General features: G+C 37.5%; 1 protein-coding gene across 1 annotated transcript in view; it reads right to left on the bottom strand.

The window, feature by feature from the left end:
* Nucleotides 1–939: 939 nt before the first annotated feature.
* PTCH1 (patched 1) overlaps nt 940–21,738 on the bottom strand; it is a 92,305-nt gene continuing 71,506 nt past the window's right edge. The window contains exons 18-24 of the mRNA XM_063295215.1: nt 20,140–20,420; nt 18,630–18,767; nt 15,759–15,901; nt 11,868–11,967; nt 7,972–8,226; nt 5,977–6,508; nt 940–3,444 (exon numbers count right to left, since the gene is read on the bottom strand). Coding sequence (XP_063151285.1) covers nt 5,978–6,508; nt 7,972–8,226; nt 11,868–11,967; nt 15,759–15,901; nt 18,630–18,767; nt 20,140–20,420 — 1,448 coding nt within the window. The 3' untranslated portion in view covers nt 940–3,444; nt 5,977. The remainder of the gene's footprint in view (nt 3,445–5,976; nt 6,509–7,971; nt 8,227–11,867; nt 11,968–15,758; nt 15,902–18,629; nt 18,768–20,139; nt 20,421–21,738) is intronic.

Consider the following 21,738-nt stretch of genomic DNA (forward strand, 5'->3'; position numbering starts at 1 on the left):
ATTAGTAAGCATTCTATACAAATAAAAAAATTTAAAAAGTAAAAACATAGCTGTAATAGTGTTTCCAATAGAAATAAAATCCCTGCATTTTATTTGTTATAAACTGGCATGACAAATACTGTAAGAAAACATTCTTATGATACAAAAATATAAATATCAACAATTTATAATTTCAAAACATAGAACTGATCACTGAAATCTCCTTTTGCCAATGTGACAAGAAGAGAAAATGGTCTATACTATGCACAAATCAGGCAGCAGGCAATCCCACAGAAAGGCATATACAGTATATACTGTATATATCTCTCTGACACACAAACACACAGAGAACGTTAAGGTGAGGACTACTGAAAACCAGATTCTTGTACTTGCTCACTTTCTCCCCCTTTCTTAAAAAATAATGGGAAGCAACTAAACAAGCATCATGACTTCTGAGGCACCAGTACCTGACAAAGGATATAGGTTACAATTGGTATCAACTTTTGCAGGATTGTTTCTTTCATTCTTTCTCTAATAATCTAACTTTACCAAGATTTGAATATTTAGATGCTTCTGCGGCAAAATAGACCTGCAGGAGGAGATTTCCTGCCTTTTATACCACTGAAGCAATGAGATATTCACTCGTTCTTCAGAAAGTTCACATTAGACAGATGTACACAACGGTCTTGCCTCAGCGCATTACTAATGTTCGATGTGAAAGGGCCATACTGGTTAATGCATTACAGTGACAGATATCTAGCAGGGAGAAATGAGAAGCTGTGGCAAAAGCTGGCTCTGAGAGAGGCATAACTCTATTCAAACAGTGACTAAATAGGGAGATTAATTGCTGAAATAATCACTTCAGGTCCACGCAATATGGGCCATCAGGGTTTGCCCGCACTACACTGTTTTTTTTTACTAAAGCTAAGTCAAGCTGAATTTAGACATCACATTGGTTGATGCAAAATCGCTTAAATACAAGTTTTTCCTAGAGAGAGCTGCTCTTAGCCAATTTGGTAAAATCAATTGCTCCGGAACTTTTTACCAGATTCTGAGGAGTGCTGATGGATAAGCACACCAGTCTCAGGAAATTTAACATGCATTGTGTAAAAGCATTAGTTTTCATTCAGTGGGGTGTGTTCAGAAGACTATTTGCTAAGCTGCACATCAGCAAGAAACTGCTTTAAAATACTATCACAAGTATACGTGATAGTATTTGAACACTATCAAAAGCAGGGTTATACACCGTGCATTATAACCCTGCTTTAACCCAAATTATATGCAGAAGATCTGTTGGCATGTTGTCTCTCCATGCCCCCCCGAGTTTTGTAGAAAAGGAGAATTCCATTAGGGACGTATATGCTGTTGTTGTAAGGGCAGCTCATGCAACACGTGGAAGAAATGCAGGAATTCCTCTCTTTACATGAGACCAGGAGCCAGCAGAGAAATCCACCTCGTATTTTTTTCAGCCTCTGTTACTACTTCAAACTAAGATGCAAAATCTTAACAAAGACAGCAGGGAAGCCATGCTGACTCTGTGCTTCTTGTATACTTACATAGGTCACAACAAATATTTTTCTCTGAAATGCAGAAAGGACATTTAAAGCTGAAAACTTAAAGAACATTTAATAGAATAAAACATCCAATGCATTTTAGTGAAAACCTTCAAGTTCACATGTAGTTTGATATGCAATACATTGTATGTGATAATAATTTGTGTATCGTATGTCTTCTGATATCATTTTAAGGCTTTGCCTTGCTTGCTTGCTTTCCTTCCTATTTTACTACATTTTCTTTTATATATATTTATATTTATACTTATATTTGTTAGTCTTTCGCTCTGAGAAATGAGATAGAAAGACATAAAAAATGAATCATATTACTTTCTGCTGTGCTATGCCTAATATGGCAACTTTACATAATTACAAATCCCAGTATAACAAATTTGAAAAAAAAAAGCTACATTATTAATACTTTAGATGCATTAAGACAGTGTTTTTCAATCTGATGTCTTTCTGATTAAAAGGTCTGTAGTTAACACACCAAGGTTACCAGCTTGGAGAAGATGACATTCAAAGGGATGTTTTTCACAACTGATAACCTGAATGGAAATGGTCTTTAACTAACTTGAAGGTTTCATAAAATGATGGGGACAGAGAATATCAACTATGTCAGTTGTGTTACATGTTGCAGACTGCAGCCATGACCATCTGTGTAATGAGGGTCAGAGTAGTTCTAAAGCACACCAAGCCTTTTAGCATTTAGCTTCTAGCATCTCCTTCTTGTTCTGCTTTGTGTAGGTGGGACGATGCAGTGAGAACAAGAGGCCATTTTATTCTCAATGGAGACATGGCCGCTGCATAGATTAGCAGAGGCAGTTTGTGTAGTTTGCCTAAAGCCAAATACAATACATTGGAATGGTAAAGCCTATAACCTACAAATGCTGGCTCCCAATCATTCCACTCCTAGGTTTAATAATTTTTTTGATGTGGCATTAACAATTGCTAAGCTCCATTATTATTATTATCATTATTATCATCATCATCATTTACTAGTTGCAACCGTACATAGATTTATGCACACATGAGAACTCACACTAATTCTAATGGAACTGAAGGTGTACAAAACTGTAGTCGTAGCCAGCATCAGTAGGTTATTAAAGGCAAAAAGGATTATTCAGCTTGTAATTTTCTGGCCAAATCTCTTACATGTGAGCCATTAATTACATACGAGAGTTATCGGTAAGTCACATACTTTCAGTGCTACATTCATTTCAGCAGGGCATATGTTAGAAGTTCACAATAATCTGTTCTCCACAAAACAGTTACAGTACACAAACCACACAGCTATGCCTACTTCAGTCATCAGCGTTAAACACACTGCTCTTCATATCTGCTCATTAAGGAAAAAACAGAAAAAAAATTATCACGCATAGCGTGTTTGAAAGTTAACAGAAGTATTTCATACTACCACAGGGCTGTGATATGGAAATTTTAAAATAGTTTAACACACTCTCTCACACATACACATATATATGAACCTTTACACAAAAAAATCCTAATACATTAGCAATATTTGCATAGAATTATACATATAAATCATACAATATTTAAGCAGCAGCAACATATGCTGAAATTTATGACTAGATTAAGCTTAGTTGTGGCATAGAGATCAACGTACAGTAAGTACAGAGCACAAACAACAGTCCCCACTCTGTTAAACAGGAGTTAACACAACTCCAGATTATACTACTTTACACAGTTTCTCTCGTATATTACAGATGTGTACATCTTTTAAATATTTATAGAAATAATTCACAAAATATTACAATAGATTACAGTAAGGGGGAATATTTGTCCTGGTGCAGCATTGTCCTTTTCCATAACTCGAAGCAGTTTCTCTTCAAGCGGTTCTGGAAAGAGGAGGTCTCCCATCTTTGGCCTCTTCTCTGCTTCAGTTATTTCCCTGTACAAATAGAGACAAAAAAAGGAGCCCCACTGTTCACTTAAAGTTCAGCAAAGATAAATAAATCATCTCAGCCTAAGCCATTCAACAAGACTGCAATTAAAAGCCACGAGACCTATGGTGTGTGTGTGTGTGTGTGTGTGTGTGTCTAACACACACACTCTCACACGCACATTATATATATGATCTGGATTTTTCTGAGTGCTTTAACATGGACATAGAAAGCTTCAAGAAAAGCAATTTAACCACCTCTGTCATTTACAGTTGTAATCGAAATGATTCAACCCCCATTGCAAATCAGGTTGATTGTCAAAATGTACAGACTTTCAGCTGTTTGCAATGAACAAATCAAACAAATGCAATTGAAATAGCTCAACACAATGAATGCTTCAAGCGGTGTCCCCAAAGTCAACTGAAAATGCAACTTATAATGACTTCTCCAGTCTCAAAATTATTCAACCCCTTCATGGCAAGCATCTTCAGAATCTAGTAGAGCACCCTTTTGCTTTTATGACCTGCTGCAAACAAGATGCATAGCCAGACACCAGCTTCTGGCAGCGTTCCTGAGGAATCTTAGCTCATTCCTCATGAGCAATGGCCTCCAGTTCAGTAATATTCTTGGGTTTGTGTGCTGCAACCACCTTCTTCAAATCCCACCAGAGATTTTCTATGGGGTTCAAGCCAGGTGACTGTGGTGGCCACTGTAGAATCTTCCAGGACTTCTGCATCCAAACCTTAGTGGAATTTGAGGTATGCTTGGGATTGTCCTGTTGGAAGGTCCAATGACGCCCAAGCTTCAGCTTCCTTACAGACAGCATGACGTTTTCTCCTAGGATTTCCTGATACTTCAATGAATCCATCTTGCCATCCACACGCTGCAGGTTTCCAGTGCCATAGGATGCAAAGCAGCCCCAGGGCATCACCGAGCCACCACCATGCTTAACTGTAGGCAGAGTGTCCTTTTCAGTGTATGCTTCATTCTTCTTCCTCCAGACATAACCACTGATTCATCAGGCCGAAAAGTTCCAGTTTTGTTTCATCGCTCCACAGAACAGAATCCCAAAACTTCTGTGGCTTATTTGTATGATTTTGAGCATATTGGAGCAGACTTTTCTTGTACTTTTGGGTCAGTAGTGGTGTATGTCTTGGAGTTCTGGCATGGAAACCTTCTGTGTTTAGTACGCATCTTACTGTGTTCACTGAAACCTCAGTGCCTGTTGCCACCAAGTCTTGCTGCAGGTCTTTTGCAGTCACTCGAGGGTTTCTCTCAACCTGCCTTCTCAGAAAATCTGGCTGCAGCCATTGACAGCTTCCTTTTTTGGCCCCGTCCAGGTAGTGTAACCACTGTTCCTTTAAGTTTGAACTTGCGAACTATGCTTCCAACAGTGTCTCTAGAAACATTCAGTGCCTTCACTATCTTTTTGTATCCTGTTCCTTGTTTGTGAAGGGCGATGATCTCTTCTCTTACCTTTTTGGACCATTCTTTTGACTTAGCCATACTGTATTTCTACCATGCAGTCAAACGTGACACTCAACAAACCCCTAGCCACTTCAGGTATTTCATGTGTTCCAGCTCAAGCACACCTGGTGCAACTAATGAAGCCCTTGATTAGTTGCATCAGGTGTCCTTGAGACAACACTTGTTTTGCATACTGTGTGTGTGCTGTTGTGACGGATTCTATTCAGGGGGTTGAATAATTTTGAGACTGGAGAAGTCATTATAAGTTGCATTTTCAGTTGAATTTGGGGACACCACTTGAAGCATTCGTTGAGCTATTTCAATTGCTTTTGTTTGATTTGTTCATTGCAAACAGCTGAAAGTCTGTACATTTTGACAATCAACCTGATTTGCAATGGGGGTTGAATAATTTCGATTACAACTGTAGTTGTTCCATTATTAAAATAATGAAATTGTAATTTTTTTTCCACAGCATGGCAAATTTTCCCCTACTGTTATCCTATATTCCATATCCTTCTTTCAGTGGCTCTAGTGAACAACTGTTTTAGGCTGTGTCTATACCTAACGCTGAGCCAGGACTATGTGCTTGAGGCCTCAGGCTCACAGATTTCCTCTCACTCCTCCAATGTTTCAGCATGGCATTAGAGGGAAAACAGAAAGCATTGGCTTATTCCCTCCTTTCAACTAATTTGTCAGCATGTTCAAACACATGCAAACTGGGTTAGCTAGATTAATCACCAGTAAATGCAAGAAGCTTTTTTCTTCTTAATCCACAACCAACCTGGCTGCCATCAAGTGAACCCAGAAAACTGAAATATTGCCACAGACTAGAGCCCTTGAATTTGAGTACAGACTCAAGCCCCTTTTTATTTATGTATTTATTGAATTTATATAGATGCCCATCTCACTAGCAAGTTTTCCTGTACTTTAGAAATCCCTTAATGTAATAAGGAATTGCTTATAGCTACATCAGGCTTGCATGCTTAGAGATGGTTAGAAAGTGCACTTAAAGCAATTGTGCATGCGGGCAGATGGAGTGGGCAATGCTATCCAATGGGGATGGAAAGCTTTACCTTAATTTGACCCCTCGCCATGAGCCCTTTCTTCACATTCAACATCTTGCAGTTCTATGATTTCTACTTTAGAGTTCCTCCTCTCACACCGGACATTAGATGGCACATGAGGATCCTCAAATTGTCCATGCTCAGCTTCATGGTGCCTCTTGTAGGATGGAAAGCTTCCTCCGTGAGGATTGTGGCTATGCCCAGCAGGATGTACAGCTACAGTAACTGAAGCAGAGGCAGTCACAGTAGTGATAGGCTGGCAGCATGGTGGCACAGAAGAGCCTGTGACAGTGAAGGCTGGATTTCTGATGTTCTGAGAACGAGCTCTCTGACCAGAGCAATCCCTATTACTAGGACATGAATGCCCTTTGGTAAAAGTTTCAAAAGCATCTCTACGTGGTCGGTAAGGGGGTGGCTGAAGTCCTTCCCTTGGTTCTCTTTTGGATTTCTTGCTTTTATGCCATGTTTGTTGGATTCCAGGCTCTTGATTAGTTTGTAACTTTGGGCTTGATGGATAATAGCTTGCTTCTGGTTGGATCACCTGAAAAAAAAAAAGGCAGGAAAACCTTTGAACAATACTGTGAAACCAAAAGGCTTCACCTGCTTCACGAAATAGCCCTTGTTGCACAATTAAATGTACCTTGCCAGAGCAAATCTGACAATGTTACTTGGAAGCTTACATGTGTTAACATGTGTTGTTGCTCTATAGCCCTTTTACTTCATAACAAGCAACAAAGACTATCACCACAGTAACACAAAAGAGTGTGTGTGCATCCACACAATCACTTTCCACAACCTTATTCATGTGTGTTCTTATTAATCCATTTAACCACTTTCTTCATTTGCGAGAAAGTGGAATGGAAACATTTTTTCATGTTGCTTTATAAGCAAACAGTCTTGATTTTTGGCAAGAGCTACAGTTCAAGAAGACAATATTAATGAGATGGCACATATAATTGATAAAAATCTTGATTTTTTAGTGAAACACAGAGTACAGAATCTCTTTAAATCAAACACATTTGATCAAAAAGTGTACCTCTACCAAGGGGCATCCACAGGTGGGGTCAGTAATATCGAAATGCCTGGCCTGACCAGGCAATCGAACTCCTTCCCCTTTTTAATGTATGTTGCTCTCATGTAAATGGGTCAATTACCCAGTCACGCCTGCCATTTTGATGCTGTTGATTCCCCCATCACCACTATGGATGCCCCTGTCTCTATTTCTTCTTGCTGTTATGGCTCTAATTAGCTATTCTTCATCTTAGAAGCAGCACTGGAAGCGAAAGAGGAGAAAAGAATCCCTTTTTATCTCCTAGTTTAGCCTGTCCAGTGATAAATATGAATTGGATATGGTTTGGAAAAATACTTTGATAAATATTTGATAAATATTCATCACTTGTGTCAACTTATATCCATCAAGAATTTATTTTCTTTTCGTGCCTGCCCATAAATTCAAGGGCTACTTAGTGCTGATGAAAGAGAACCTTACTTAGAGATTACCTCAACAGAACTATGCCAACCCATCTCCCTACTCAAATCTCTTTATCAGAAGAAATAATACAAATGAAATCCATCTACATTCATTTAGCACTGAACTGATTCCAACACTTCACTTTCTTTCATAACCACAGTTTAATTCTGTAATAAATAGACTCAGAAATAAGGACAATTAAAGGACAGATAAAAGACTTTGCATTTCTTACCTCGTTTTGTGTTCTGGAGATGAGGTTATGCACACGTGCCCTGCCTATTAATCATCTCCTTCACTTACAAACAATTACAGTTTTCTGTATAGTTCTGGTCATGTGGAATTACCTAACTATGAGCCTTGTTCAAAGAATTATAATGTAATATTTTTAACTGTGATTGTTTCTATTTTAATCTATTATAAATATTCTTTCCCCAAATAAATGGATTCCCTGCTTCAGGATTATTTTTAACAATAAGAAGGTGGGATCAATGGTGCAGTAAATTAAATACAAAAATGGGATTTCAGTTACTCACTGTGGATTTGGTGAATACTGGATTTTCAGTTGCTTCAACAATGACTTGATGGACTGGGGCTCCAGTTCTCTGGGGGTCCTCATACTGATGTAGTTCCTCACTGATTCCTGATACTGTTGTCTGAGAACTGTACTCAGAATCAGAAGTATCTGACCCATTTTGACCATGAGCTGGTGGAATAGCAAACTTTACAATGCTTGGGGGATGCTCAGACGAAGGGGTAGATAGTCTGTTCCTTCCATCAGCTGGAGAAACCTAAGGATAAAATTTAAAAAATTCTTAGTACATCTATGCCAATAAAAGCCTCAGGCAGTTTCTCAAGGTTGGAGAAACACCCTATGATCAGCTTTTTGAAAAACTACAAAATGGGTCCAGTGTCATTTTCCACCTAATAATCCTCAATGAACAGTGCAGCAGCATGAAATATGTCAAGATTTGATACACTGTTATTTAAATTGTAATATTGCACATGATATGTGGGTTGCCAGTGCAGACTAAAAGACATGCATCTGAAGGATACTCAGAAACTTCTACTGCTCCAAAATGCAACTGTCAAATTTTTGGTCAGAGATGGGTGACTAGAGCTTACAACCTCAGTTCTCTTCTATTTTCACATTTCTCTTTCAAATGGCTGTTTCTTCTCTTTAAAGTCCTAAATGTCCTAGGATCATGGTGCACAAAGGACCGTCTTTTCTCATACATAAATGCCCATATACTTAACTTAGCATTCATATTTTCTGTCATTTGAGCTATGAGGGTACACTGATGTACAATACAGCTTTTTAAAAAAAGTTAAGAAAGAGATTCTTTCACACTGGTCACTCACTTCTGTACTCAATCCACATTCACTCAGATCTATTCATTCTTGCCCCTACCCTCTTCTTGTTTTACCACACACAGTTCTTATGTACTCCATTCCAATTGCATTCAATTTCCTTTTATAGTTCTCTTGACAAATACCACTTTAACTTCTGTATAACAAAATGGACAGAACAATTGCTTATACAAAGTGGTTTTGTTTTGTTTTTTTGTATTTTGTTTTGCTTTTGATAAACATTCATTCCTCATTACAGACCACATTACAGACCTGCTCCCTTTCTAACAGCATCTGGACCTCTTAAAACGTCTTCCATATCCCATCTTTAGTAAACATTCTATCAAGGTACACAAATTCTATACTTCGCCATTTCTGCATAACTTTCTATCATTTACTCCATTTGCCCAATTAACACAGTTACCTTGGTCTTTGATACAGTACATCAATGTTTAGATCTCTACTTCTTGTTGCATCATACAATCTTAACAATCACTACAGATCATTCATGTTCTCAGCCAACAATATGGCATATATATTCATGTTTCTAACCAACACACTTCTGAATTCTTGATAATTATTCCTTATACATTTATCCATAAATGTATTTATAAATGTATTTACCCATACATCCATAATCAACCAAGTAGACATTACATATCCTTGCCTTACTCCGTGGTCTGAACTGAACCATTCACTAAGCATGCCATTTCTTTTTACATGTGTTTTTCTTCCATCACTGGTTGCATTCAGCAACTAATCTTCAATTCTATGTTCTTGCAAAATACTTCATACTTCAAGCCTATAAACTCTATGTATACTGATGTACAATAAACTTTTTTTCTTACATTGATATATTTTTCAGTAATTTTGAAGAGCAAAATTCTGGTTGGCCCATCTGCTGCCCAACATAAAGCTGGACTGCACTTCCCAAATTTTATTCACTGTCACCTCTTATACCCTTTCAACCAGAACTCAGCCAAGCATCTTTCAGGTACACTTACTAATCTGATCCCCCTATAATTTTTGCATTTACTTTTGTTACCTTTCCTTTTCGTAATGAACAACAGGCATTTTTCCAATCATCAAGCAGATTTCACACACACATACACATAACTATTCCTTGGCCTCTGGATTACATTTCTTTGCAGCTTTTTTTCTCTATACGTTATATAATATCTTTCTCTCATCCTCGTATTTTGTAGCAATGATTTTCTTATATGCATTTTTCCTCATCTATTGCATCATTCCGCCAAACATCCTTTTTCATACCTCCCATTAGTGTTACTCCACACATTTTGGTGATATTCTATAGCATAATTCTTTTCATTGAAGCATCTTGCGCATCATCTGTCTTACATTCACCTTCCTTTCATTCAACTGGAAGATCAACTGATCTATCTTCTAATACTTTTTCATACAGGACTTGTTCTCTCTCTTCCTGCAATTTTTCTACATTCAGTCTTGTTTCTTTCCTTTTCTCCCATGTCCAAAAAGAGTCTGCCTTGCCCTTGCATCATTCACTAATTTTCACAGTTTGTTAGTATACCGCATGTACCTCCTAATTGGTAGGATACCAACAGTATGATGACTTGGAAGGTAGTTAGCAGTTTAGGATCTTAAGTTAATAGATTAGTATAAGTATGCTTGGGGTAAAACTGGCCATTGACTGCACTTGTGGCATTCTGGTCAAAATGTGCAGAACTGACCCAGACTATCCTTACCATTAGTATGGGATGATGTATTATGTAAAAGCCTCAATTAACTAAAATCATAACAGGCAGTGAAAGTCAATGTCTATGTGTCCATCTGGCATGTGGAAGTTTGTGTCCTGAATGTAAAAGGAGAAAGAAGGGATGTAAACGAAGGAAGGAAGTAGGTTGTGTTTCTGTGAAACAAAGAAAAAGGGGAAATTATAATAAATCTAAATGAAGGCGGTCTCATCTTTTAGAGTAGAGTTGTCATACAAGTATGACAGTGAAGGTGTAGGTTCAGTTATGATAAAAGGGCTAAAATATATGTCAAAAAGCTTGATTTTCTACCATGTAGATGATAGTAGGTGTGTATGAAAAAAGGAATTCATAGATTGGGAATCTTCATTGTAACATTCCAATGAATGGTAACAACGAAACAACTAAGGACAAATTATTGGGGAAATTGAGAATATTCTGAAAGAATGTAATTTGAGAGAAAAAGTTCTGTTAGTGTCATGAATGGATGAATGGGAATGAGACAAGACAGAACAAAAATGGTTATTAGAGCATTAAACAATGTAAGAATTAATTGTTCCATGAGCACCTGCTTTTTAAAGTCTGCTGTTTCAAATACTTGGTTTAAATAAATAATTTGTGCTTAGAAGAATGCTATCTGAAACATCTCCTCTATGAAAACTGCATGCAGTACATTATTTTCCAAGCAGGGATGCTAGTATTCTAGCAGTGTCCCCTGGGCCTGCAACCAACCAAACCTTGATGTCACCATCTGTGCTTCTGCCCCCAAAAACCATTTCAGGAGAAAGGAAAAGAAGTGAAGATGGCAGCCACAGAGGTACCTAAGAGGTAGCTCCAAGTATTGGAATGAAGTCAACCTTGCTTAACGGCACTAGCTATGATGTACAGAGGACTTCTCTTGTATAAAACATAATGGTTGGTGTATACCTGAGGATTTCACACCACATAACTGGAGCATCTTCTGATCCCTGAAGGAACTCCACAGCAGTTCTCAATTACAGCATACAATAATATAGATATTTTTATGCTTTGAGAAATTTTGTAGTATCTGCCTTCCCCGCCCCATTCCCAGTGTTCTGTTTTTGAAAAATAAGATAAGAATAGCTGGCCTATAAAATAACACCTTTGATATCCAATGATAAATTGTCAACAAAAATTCTACTTCAGAATCTACTTTTCTACATCAAAGAAGTTAGATCTGTAAAACAAATCAAGTTTTGGATTCTGAATTATGTATCAAAGTGCCAAACATTACAAAGCAATGTAATTTAAAACAGCACATGCATAAAATATGTATCATTATAATAGAACCTCGGGGGAGGGGAACAATTTCTAAGGAGCATAATACTGACCTCAGGATATGGTCCAAACAGGGAAAGGAGAACAGGAAGCAGCACCAATCCATTCAAAGCACCTAAGATTGTTAAAATTGCCAAAACAGCAAAGAAATACCTGAAATATTTTAAGATGTAAAAAGTTAGAATGAGAAAGTGTGTTCAGTACTAAACACAGAAAATAAGACAGATAATATACTTTCAAGTAAGCATGCCAATATAACATTCATTTTTTCCCTACTTAATGAATAAACTCAGCATGCAATTTTGTTTTCTTTTTCTTTTTTACCTTTTGGATTAGAGAGTCTACATTCCACAACCAAAGTGTTAGTTCAAAAAAGGAAAGAAAAAAAAGTTTGTTAATTTGCCAGAATCTTGTAGCATGTAATGTTATTTATGAACGTGTTACACAAACACAAAAATATGGAATGCAAACTGAATGACTGAACGGATTGGAAGCACAAATACAATGAAAGGGGCCCCCCATTAGCGAAAATCCAGCAGAAGCAAACAAATGAAGTGAAGGGTGTAGAATTTAAACAATTTAGCCTAGAAGGAGAAAGAAGTCCACTTCTCCCAGCAACTAATCCAGTGTGAAATGCTCCTGCATCTCACAGCAGAATCTCTAATTAAATCTCTAGTGTATCAGGTAAGGCTTTCCCTTGCCATTCATTAATCATAACTTTCCGCCTTGAATTCTGTGAGCTCCACTTTTACCAAATAGCTCAAATTGCAACCTTTTTAAACACAGGAACCCGTTTTTGCAAAGAAAATGCAAGCCATTCTGTGGTCAGCCAGAGCATTGTGTTGCATAAGAGCCCTCTACAATAGCCAAGCTGCATTGCAGGCTAAGCTTTTGTTGAACAATTTAGCATCTCTGAACGCCCTTGTTTTGTGTCACCCAGTTCGAACATAAAGGCTGCAGGACTATGGAAGAAGAGGAGAGTGCACAAGTGCTTGTCCTTTCCCACCATTGAGGGTTAAGGTCTGGTATCCTTCATGAATAACATGGTAAACCTGCCAGCCAAGGGGAAAACCGGACTAGAAAATATCCAGCATGGGGGGAAGTGGGGATTGGATGGGATGGGGAGGGAGAAGAGACAGGCTAAACTCAAAGATGTATTTTATAACTAATGGGCCAGATCTTAGGCAACAGTTTGAAGGTGAAAGCGGCAGAAGGGAGAGATGGGGGCAACCCTATTGCCAATGGTTCTGCTCACTGTGTGGTTTAAACAGGAAAAAGCTACAGCTATCATCCTGTTATGGTAGGATCACATCTGGAAATTTCTGGTCTGCTTTAGTGGAAAAGGGAGGGGAAAATAAGCAACTAATTTCCTACACTAATGTAAACGAACACAGCTTCACACTAGGAAACACCATCAACAAGGGTGGCTGGAGTCAATTGCATCTCATCAGTCTAGCTCTAGAATAAACAGGCTGATTACAGATCTGACCACGGAGTATATAAAACATCTACCCAGATGTGCTGCTGCTGAGCTTAAAATCTCTTCCTTGCAGCCTTTCTCAGCTCTTGAAACAATGCCCAAGCGTTGCTTATTTACTTTCAATCCATCTTCAAAAGAGAGGGAGAAAAGACGAACTAAATCTAGATTGTGCTAGAAAATGAGAAAGCGAAGCTCAGCTTTAAGGCACTAAAAATATTATTTTAAAAAAAATATTTTTGAAAAGAGAGCCAATTCCAGCTTGCAAGGGTGGGGACCTAAGGGGCAGTAGTTACAATCTACCACAACACTAGCACCATGCGGTGTTCTGTTTGCACAATGAAATGTGAACAGAAGCCCCACTGGGACAAATGAAGATTGCATGTCACTAGTCATTTCTTACCTGAAGTAAAGAATAAGATGGCAATACCCCTCCTCCCTGTGTTCCATGGATAGAAGCTATAGACAGGTGATTAATATTTACTCCAGCAGGTGATATGGAAGAGCATCTCTTACCCCAATCAAGGGAAGCAGACTAGCAGTTGGGAGGCAGGCAGGGGAAGGCAAGCTGTGTGGTACAGACAACTGCTCTCCACCTTCCCACCTTACTCACTATTCTGCCCTGCTATCCTCTTTTACCCAGTATATATCACCCACCTAACAATCTGTGCTCATCTATGTTTGGTTGCAATCCTATAAACACAGCTAAGGCTCAGAGTTGCCCAAATGCTGAGGCTGAGTACCCAAATGCCTAATTACTTCATGCTGAAATCATATCTGGAAAACCTTATGCAAACACCAAGGAGAGAAATGATGCAGGAACATCCTGAAGAACCTAACAAGGGGAGGGGAATAAGAGGGAGACTGAAGGGAAGCTAGGTGTAAACTAGCTTCTAGTTTGGAGGTACAAGAGGGGTGTGATTTCAAAAAGTTTTGAGAGATTGTTTCTGTGATGTTCTTTTGTTCTGATTTGACACTGATTATGTTTAGCAATTTAATGCTTACAAAGGGTTGTTCTCATAATATCCATTCACCTTACTCTTTATTTTCATTTGTTTGCAATGCTATGCCATAGAGAGTTGGTGTTGCTTTTCTGCTCAAAAACTCTGCAGAAATAGTTAGGAGGCAGATAGGATCCATTTCTAGCATCCCTCCCAAGAGTTCTCCTAAAGCAAGAATTAGTTTGATTCTTTTTATTTGAGAAATTAATATCCTTAATTAAATCCACCATCTCCCTTTAGGCTCCAACAGAAAGGTCAATAGACAGCTTTATGGATTTTACAGGCCATCCTGTAGCTCTGCTGACTTACATTCATTTCTATATATTTTTAGTTTGGTCAGGAAATGTTTTCCATAACCTTCAGTTAGGACAAAGAAGAATGGGGAGAGAAAGTTCCAGGGTGCTTATAGTTTTATAGCCTTCTCCACTGAAAAATTATTCTCTACATAAATTGTTTTAAACAAGGTAATATCTGGTTAACCACTGCCCATACCTAGTCTTTGAGACTAACTGAATGTCCTTATTAAACAAAAGTCTTGGCTGCCAAAGAGCCTTTCTGAGTTTTTCTCAGTGCCTGCAATGGAAACAGCGATTAAAGTAACTAGTAGCACAGTAAAAGTGGAGCCACAAGACAAGCAGGCAGAGATCAGTACAACAGCAGGTAAATAGAAATGTCCAACTTTCCAAAACAGAAATAGGCAACAGTACTTCCACAAAAGAAGTCAGGATTTTGACAACCCACACTCATTAGGGGGCTGCATCTCTCTCCCTCCCTTTTTCTGTGTGTCTGTCCCTTAACCCAGCTCAATATTAAAATCCCAAACCCATATTGAAACCTCCCAAAGCTTGCTGGGAAAAAAGGAAGTAAATAGTCATTGGTCCTCCTTGTTTAGAAATATAGAAATAAGAGAAAACTGTTTTCAACCTTAGACAAGATAGGAGCCAAAAGAGAAATCAACAGTCACAAAGCAAGTTGTGCTAACAGTGTCGTCTAAAATCCATAGTTAGACAATGCCTTTATTATAATAAACCAAAACTGTACAAAAAGTGAGGGGAGGCAATTCTGCTGAACCTTTTATCAAGCAAGATGTGATAAAACAAAACGAAGTATAGGGAAAGAAAGAGTGTACTGTAAACTTTATGGCTAATTGTTGGGCTTTTGCTTCTTCTTTCCCCCTTGCTTTTAATATCACCTTGCTTGAAGAAGAGTTCTGGAGAGCTTGAAAGTTTGCATGATCTTTTGCGTCCAGCCACATAGTCTGGATTTTATTTCATGGACAGATGTGGATACAATTGCTTTTCATTGGTGTAACGCAGACATGCAATCCAACAGAATATTGCTTCTCTTATCCACATTTCTTACTATTCAGTTGTAGGCACAATTGAGTAATCAGATAAGTGAGGTTCTACTGCATTCATTTTGTTTGCATAAAGCAAAAGGGAAAGAGGAAAATAGGCAAGCTCTACCTGACAATAAAGTCAAATTCAGATCCTGCAAGCATTAATACACCAAGCAGCGTAGACACAGCTCCATCCAACACAGGCGCAAACATGTGCTCTAATGCAAGGACAGTCCTACGATTTTTGTCTCCTATTGCTGTTAGAAATGCCTAGGGGGGAAAAATATTAATTAATATGCACAGGTTAAGGATACTTGACTTTTCTCACAGAAGAACAAAGTTGTACAAAACCCAGCAGTTAATTATTTAAGGAAAAAGTTTTGTGACCTATCAAAAATGTAATTTGCAAATTGAGGAGCATTATAATTCCATCCCCAACCAGAAATCATGGAGGCCCTTATCCCTCTCAGGCTAACATGGTTATTCACTTATTCATTTGGGGGACTGCTTCCAGTGGGAAGATAATTCTTAATATATATTTACAGAGATTACAACTCATTTCTAGAGATTCAAGATGCTTTCAAGATGGTCTTTATAATTATGCTAAAAAATTAAATGCCCCAACTGAATACAAAATAGTTTGACTGCGGATTACATCTATAAATTATACTGATGTTCTTTGTGTTTTATTAAAATTTCATCCATTTCATCTAACAAAGGGAATTAGAGTATCATTGATACTGTATACTTTTCTGCCTAAAATTTAACATGTCTTGTCTTTCTTCCATTTAAAACTTGATGATGATGATGATCATCATCATCATCTTAACTTTCCCTTGCCTTTTTTTTTTTTTTTTTACAAATTTTTATCACCACCCATCTCCCCCAGACAGGGGACCCTGGGTGCTTCACAATAAAAACAATTAAAAATTCAATTTTCTCATTAATATTTATGCAGGAGCTTCTCTCACCCCTATATTCTTAAAATGTGTAACTGTACTCCCTTAACTGTAGTTTCCAACCATACCATCTGGGGTTAGAGAAGCTGTTATATCACAGATGGTTTTACAGCAATATAATACAGCAAAGCATTCCAGCCCTCCAGATAAGATGACATCTTTCTGATGTTATACTGTAGTATAACTTGTATGTAATGTTTTGAATTTCAGCTTCCCTCAACTTCAGCAAGCATGGACAATGACAACTCCATGCGGGAGTTGTAGTTCAGAACATCTGGACAGCATTGAATTCTCACTGAAAATATGTACATTGTAGTTGGGCTCATAGAAAAATTAGAGACAGAACTTGGGAGTTGTATATGCAGATAATGAATGTATCAATAGTCAGAGTATTTTATAAGCTTCACTGAGCTACAAAAGTATGCGATGTAGGTCTTGGCACACAGTAAAATGAATGCATGTGTGAGATGTGCAAAAAACAATAGCAGAGAGAGTTGATATGAATGAAATTCATTTGCATACATACTGCAATTTATTTGTAGCTAAACACTGAATATTTCATATTCTATATAACTTTATTTTTTATGTTCAGCCAGTTATACATATGCAACAGGTAGCTGTGTTTTGAAATATCCTCACTCTATTATATAGTTTCCTTGTTAAGCCTCTGGTGAAGTTTCTCATTTCCAGTTGTGACTGAAGAAAAATCGTTTTAAAATGTGTGTTTAATTTTAAGTAAAGCTCCATCATGATTTTAGAAAGCTGACATCGAAGTGCTAGATTAGTATGCATTTTTAATTTTTAAAAAGCGGGCAGAAGGGAGGTGGCTGAAACATTAACTTAAGGCTACCAAACTGGGCTACAAAAATCTGATGGCAGCAGAATTAGGGTTCTCTGTAGTTTTTTTTTTTTTTTTGCAATCAAGTGGTCATCCTCAGTTCTGCAATCTAAGTTTTAAAAACACAATATACAAAAATAAAGAAACAAACAGGAAAAATAAACCACTCTAAAAGAAGTCTTGTAGCTTTACTGTAATTCCTACATGACAGCTGCCTGAAGTACTTTGGTAGCAAATGACTACAGGCATGGAGATAAAAGGCCAAAGTAGATGAGATGTGAACTAATCACCTTGAGGCATGTCAGCATTTTAAAAAATAGCACCTGGTGCACTTAGGTGTGAGAGAGACAGAGAATGACAGACAGAAATCTGTGTGTGTGTGTGTGTAAAATCTGCAATGCATGGGAGAGGATGTTTAACCTGTTATATCTTCAGCTGTAATTCCAACAGCAATAAAAAATCTGCAATTAGTACTATTTAAAACAACCTCCTGTAGGTGCCAAGAAGATAGTGAAATTTACAGAAGAAAATACCTGAAATTTCAGCATTGGAATAGCTTACTTTCATCACTCAAATGGCTCAGATGGGCAAAAATAGCACCTAGAAAACTGTTTCCACCTGCACTAATACAAGTACATAGGACCACATGTTTAGGGCAATAGGCATCATATATGTTATTAAATTACTCCTAATTTAAAGCCTTGGTATCTGCCCTGCACCAGTGGAAATATAAATATGTGAGAATCTGTGCAAGCATGTAAAAGCACATACACTCCACAGGAAAAGTCTCTCATCCCATTAAATACATTTAAAAAAAAATCTTCAGCAAACCAAATTGATTCCAGTATAGTACATTACAGTAACTTAAATGTCTGAGATAAGGTATATGAATTAATTTGGAAAAATATTAAGTATATAGGTAGATTGCCCCTTGATAACTTCAAAAAACAAAACAAAACAAGAAAAAGTGCATATATTTAAGCATGCATGTGACCTACTATTATATTTTCTAGTTTCTATACATTAACTAAGAAATAGGTAAACACTTTAACGGTTTGCTATTACATGTACAGTATTTGCAATTTACTCATATACTTGTATTGCGGCACACACATTTGTACTTGGTTTCAGAAAAGCTGCAAAAACAATTTTTCCCCCCACACATGGCACATCAGAAATTGGAAGGAACACTGCCACCTACCAAAGCAATATGAACCGTGAATTCCACTCCAATTCCAACAGATGCTATCAGGATGACGACAGGCACTGCACTTAGCTTTATTCCAATTAGACCCATCATTCCAAAGAGTTCCACTGTCATAAGAGCCAGCACAACCACCTAAAAGGTTTCAGTTGGTGATTAACAATTTATCATCTTGCAGGAGCAAAAGGGTAAACTGAAAGCATAACTTTTTTTTTTTTTTTAAAAAATCTTAAGTTATTGCATTAAGCATCGGTATCCTTAGAAATGTCATGTTAATCATTTCCTCTGAAGGTAGGTGTGCCATTCTGTTTGCTTGTGATTTGGCACTGCAATCTAAAATACTGTTAGTATTTTTCTGCTGTTTTGCAATGTTTCACCTCTACTTAATGCAGTCCTAGTACAGAGACAGATACATAAAAAGATACAGGGTTTGGGCTAAATAGATAACTGGAGGAGGAGGTCTAAAAATTCTGTTGAAAAGGCACAATTCCTTTCTAAATCCACCTCTGTAGGAATTACAATAAATTATTTTATAAGCTAATGACTCATGACTGATAACATACACAGCCAAGTCTTTAGGCAGCTCTTCTAGACTAAACATTTACCTTTTAACATACCTGTTGTACAAATCTATAGGCCAAAACTAGGTAATCATTTTTTACCTCTACCATTTTATAAGTTACAGAGAAGTTCATAAAGTTTGAACAGAGTAACATCAAACATTCTGCTTGAAAAGAATATTAGTGTGCTGAAAGATGTCTGGTGCTTCCCAGAACATATAAAAAAGTAGTCTATACAATTTATATTCACCATTTTATTTCTTTTACACCCTACAGCTCCATCCTGCATTCTTCTCTCCCGTTGGAGCTGAACACTGTTAAGGACAACCAGGCTCCTCAAGAGTGAAGAAGAGGCACAGTACCTGTCATAGCCTAGGAATCTGCCAGCACTAGAGGCCACTGGGTGGTCAGATGCTGGAATCCAGAGAGCCTGCAGTTCTTTTGCATCTAAGCATGAGCACCCCCAGGATCAGCAGGGAAAGTGGTGCAATGTAAGTTTTAAGCAGAGCCATACTTTGGGGGTTATCTTACCTCTCTTGTCTGGGACCCCTAAAAACCCGAGAACTAACAGCAAAAGCTGTATAGGACTAAATTAAGATGTTTAAAACAAGAGAAGGATTTCCTAAGCAAAAACTGCCCATAACAAATACATACACACTTATATAAAACATTGGATAATTTTGTTTGACTTTTTTTCTAGGTATCTAGAGGAAGGCAAAAGTTTAGCCACCTTAATTTTTAAAACTTCAGCAAACAGATTAGGCCAAAGTATTAAGGTTATTAAGGCATATACCTTTTCCAGGAAAACCTACCCCCTCAAGAAGTAGAATAAATATATCATGAATGATGCAATATGCACACTCTATCAGTAGCTCAGACATAAACAAAACCTTCCTGACTGTAGCAAGAGCTATGCTAAAAGGAATTTGACTTCAACAAAGACTTACAATGATCCCAGCTGTCCAGGGGTTCAGAAGAATGAGGGCACACACCAGAAATGTGCAGGCCAGAACCACACTAATGGACAAGAGGAGCCAATGACGAAGACTTATATATTGTTCCCAAAAGAGAAATGGATACCCGTTTGGATAACTGGGAATCCCGAGGCTAGTGTAATTACTGCAGATTGCTCTCACTTTCTCTATAGCTTCCACAAAATCAGAGGTATCACGCAGTCCATTGAGGTAGAAAGGAAATTGAGCATATTCAATAGGCTCAGCTTCTGGGACTAAGGAAAGAAAAAAAAAGATAATATAAATATATTTTATGCATACACCCAGAGATAATCATGAATGCAGAGGGAAAAAGATGAGTGTGATGGTTTAGATTTCCTGTGTTAGCGTAAGAGTGTGTACTAATTTACATTTAAATATGTCTTTGGATACACCAGTGAAATACAACACATACAGTTCACTGAGTAATAAAAAGGTATAGGGTATGTCAGATTTCATTCATGCATGCCTCCATTGGATTGTTCTATCACAGTGTATATTTGAAAGCTACAAAGAATTCCATGAAGGACACTCTAAAGAGAAAATAGCAGCAGTATTCTAAAATCACTAATCTTTTGTGTCTGGAAAGTCTTTCTTGTCCCAGAACAGAAAAAAATCCTTCAGGGTTGGTCTTTTGTCACACAGTAAGTTTTTGCAACACCATTACTGCACATTGTAGGGACTTTCTGAGAAGATGCTATGTTTGTCCACTACAGTAAAAGCAAAGAGAAACTAGCACATTTTCTGTGGATTAATTTATATGAGTTAGTCCATCAAGCTTATCCTCTAATGCATTTTAGCCGTTATGATTCTACAAGATACTTTGTCATTGTTGTAAATGAATCACCTCTCCACCCACGTTGTGAACATCTGCTGTTAACCTGGAACAAAGATATAGCTTATCATATTATAACAGTACCTATATTGTTTACAAACTGTCAAGGCATCAAGTACCTCCATTTATAGTATTTTAGATATGAAGCCAAACCACTAGGATGGAAAGGATTTGAAAATATCCATTCAGCTAAATCTGTTATGTTTCATAATTTGCTATCAGCAAATATGAAGTCCTGAGTGACAACCACACAAATATTCGGAGATTAAAATGTGTTTAATATTTGGACTAAGGAGGATTACAAAATCTCAAGTACCTTTGTAGTACTCTGATATAAGGGTAATACTTCTGAAATCCTTGTGCTGATGACAGCACTATAATCCCAACAATTTACAATGAAGCAGTGAATAGGGCCAGGATTTGTAATCAGTTAAATATTTTGAATGCTAAAGCTAGCCAGTACATTTGTTACATTTTCTCTGGCTATTGAAAATGAGCTTGAGAGCATGTTCCAGTCAGTCAAAGAAAGATTAAATACTTCAAGTGGTTGATTCAGGAAATACATAATTTTTATCCTCTAATGACATGGCATATCCACATTTTTCATGCTCTTTTTGAAAGCAATGCTAAGTCCACCATACAACCCATTCTTTCCCCCACGAAAGGAAGCTTTTTATAACTAGCTTTGGAGCACACTAGCTGTGTGTTCCAGACTCTGC

The sequence above is a fragment of the Candoia aspera genome, chromosome 2 (genome assembly GCF_035149785.1).
Source record: "Candoia aspera isolate rCanAsp1 chromosome 2, rCanAsp1.hap2, whole genome shotgun sequence".
Classification (NCBI taxonomy): Eukaryota; Metazoa; Chordata; class Lepidosauria; order Squamata; family Boidae; genus Candoia; species Candoia aspera.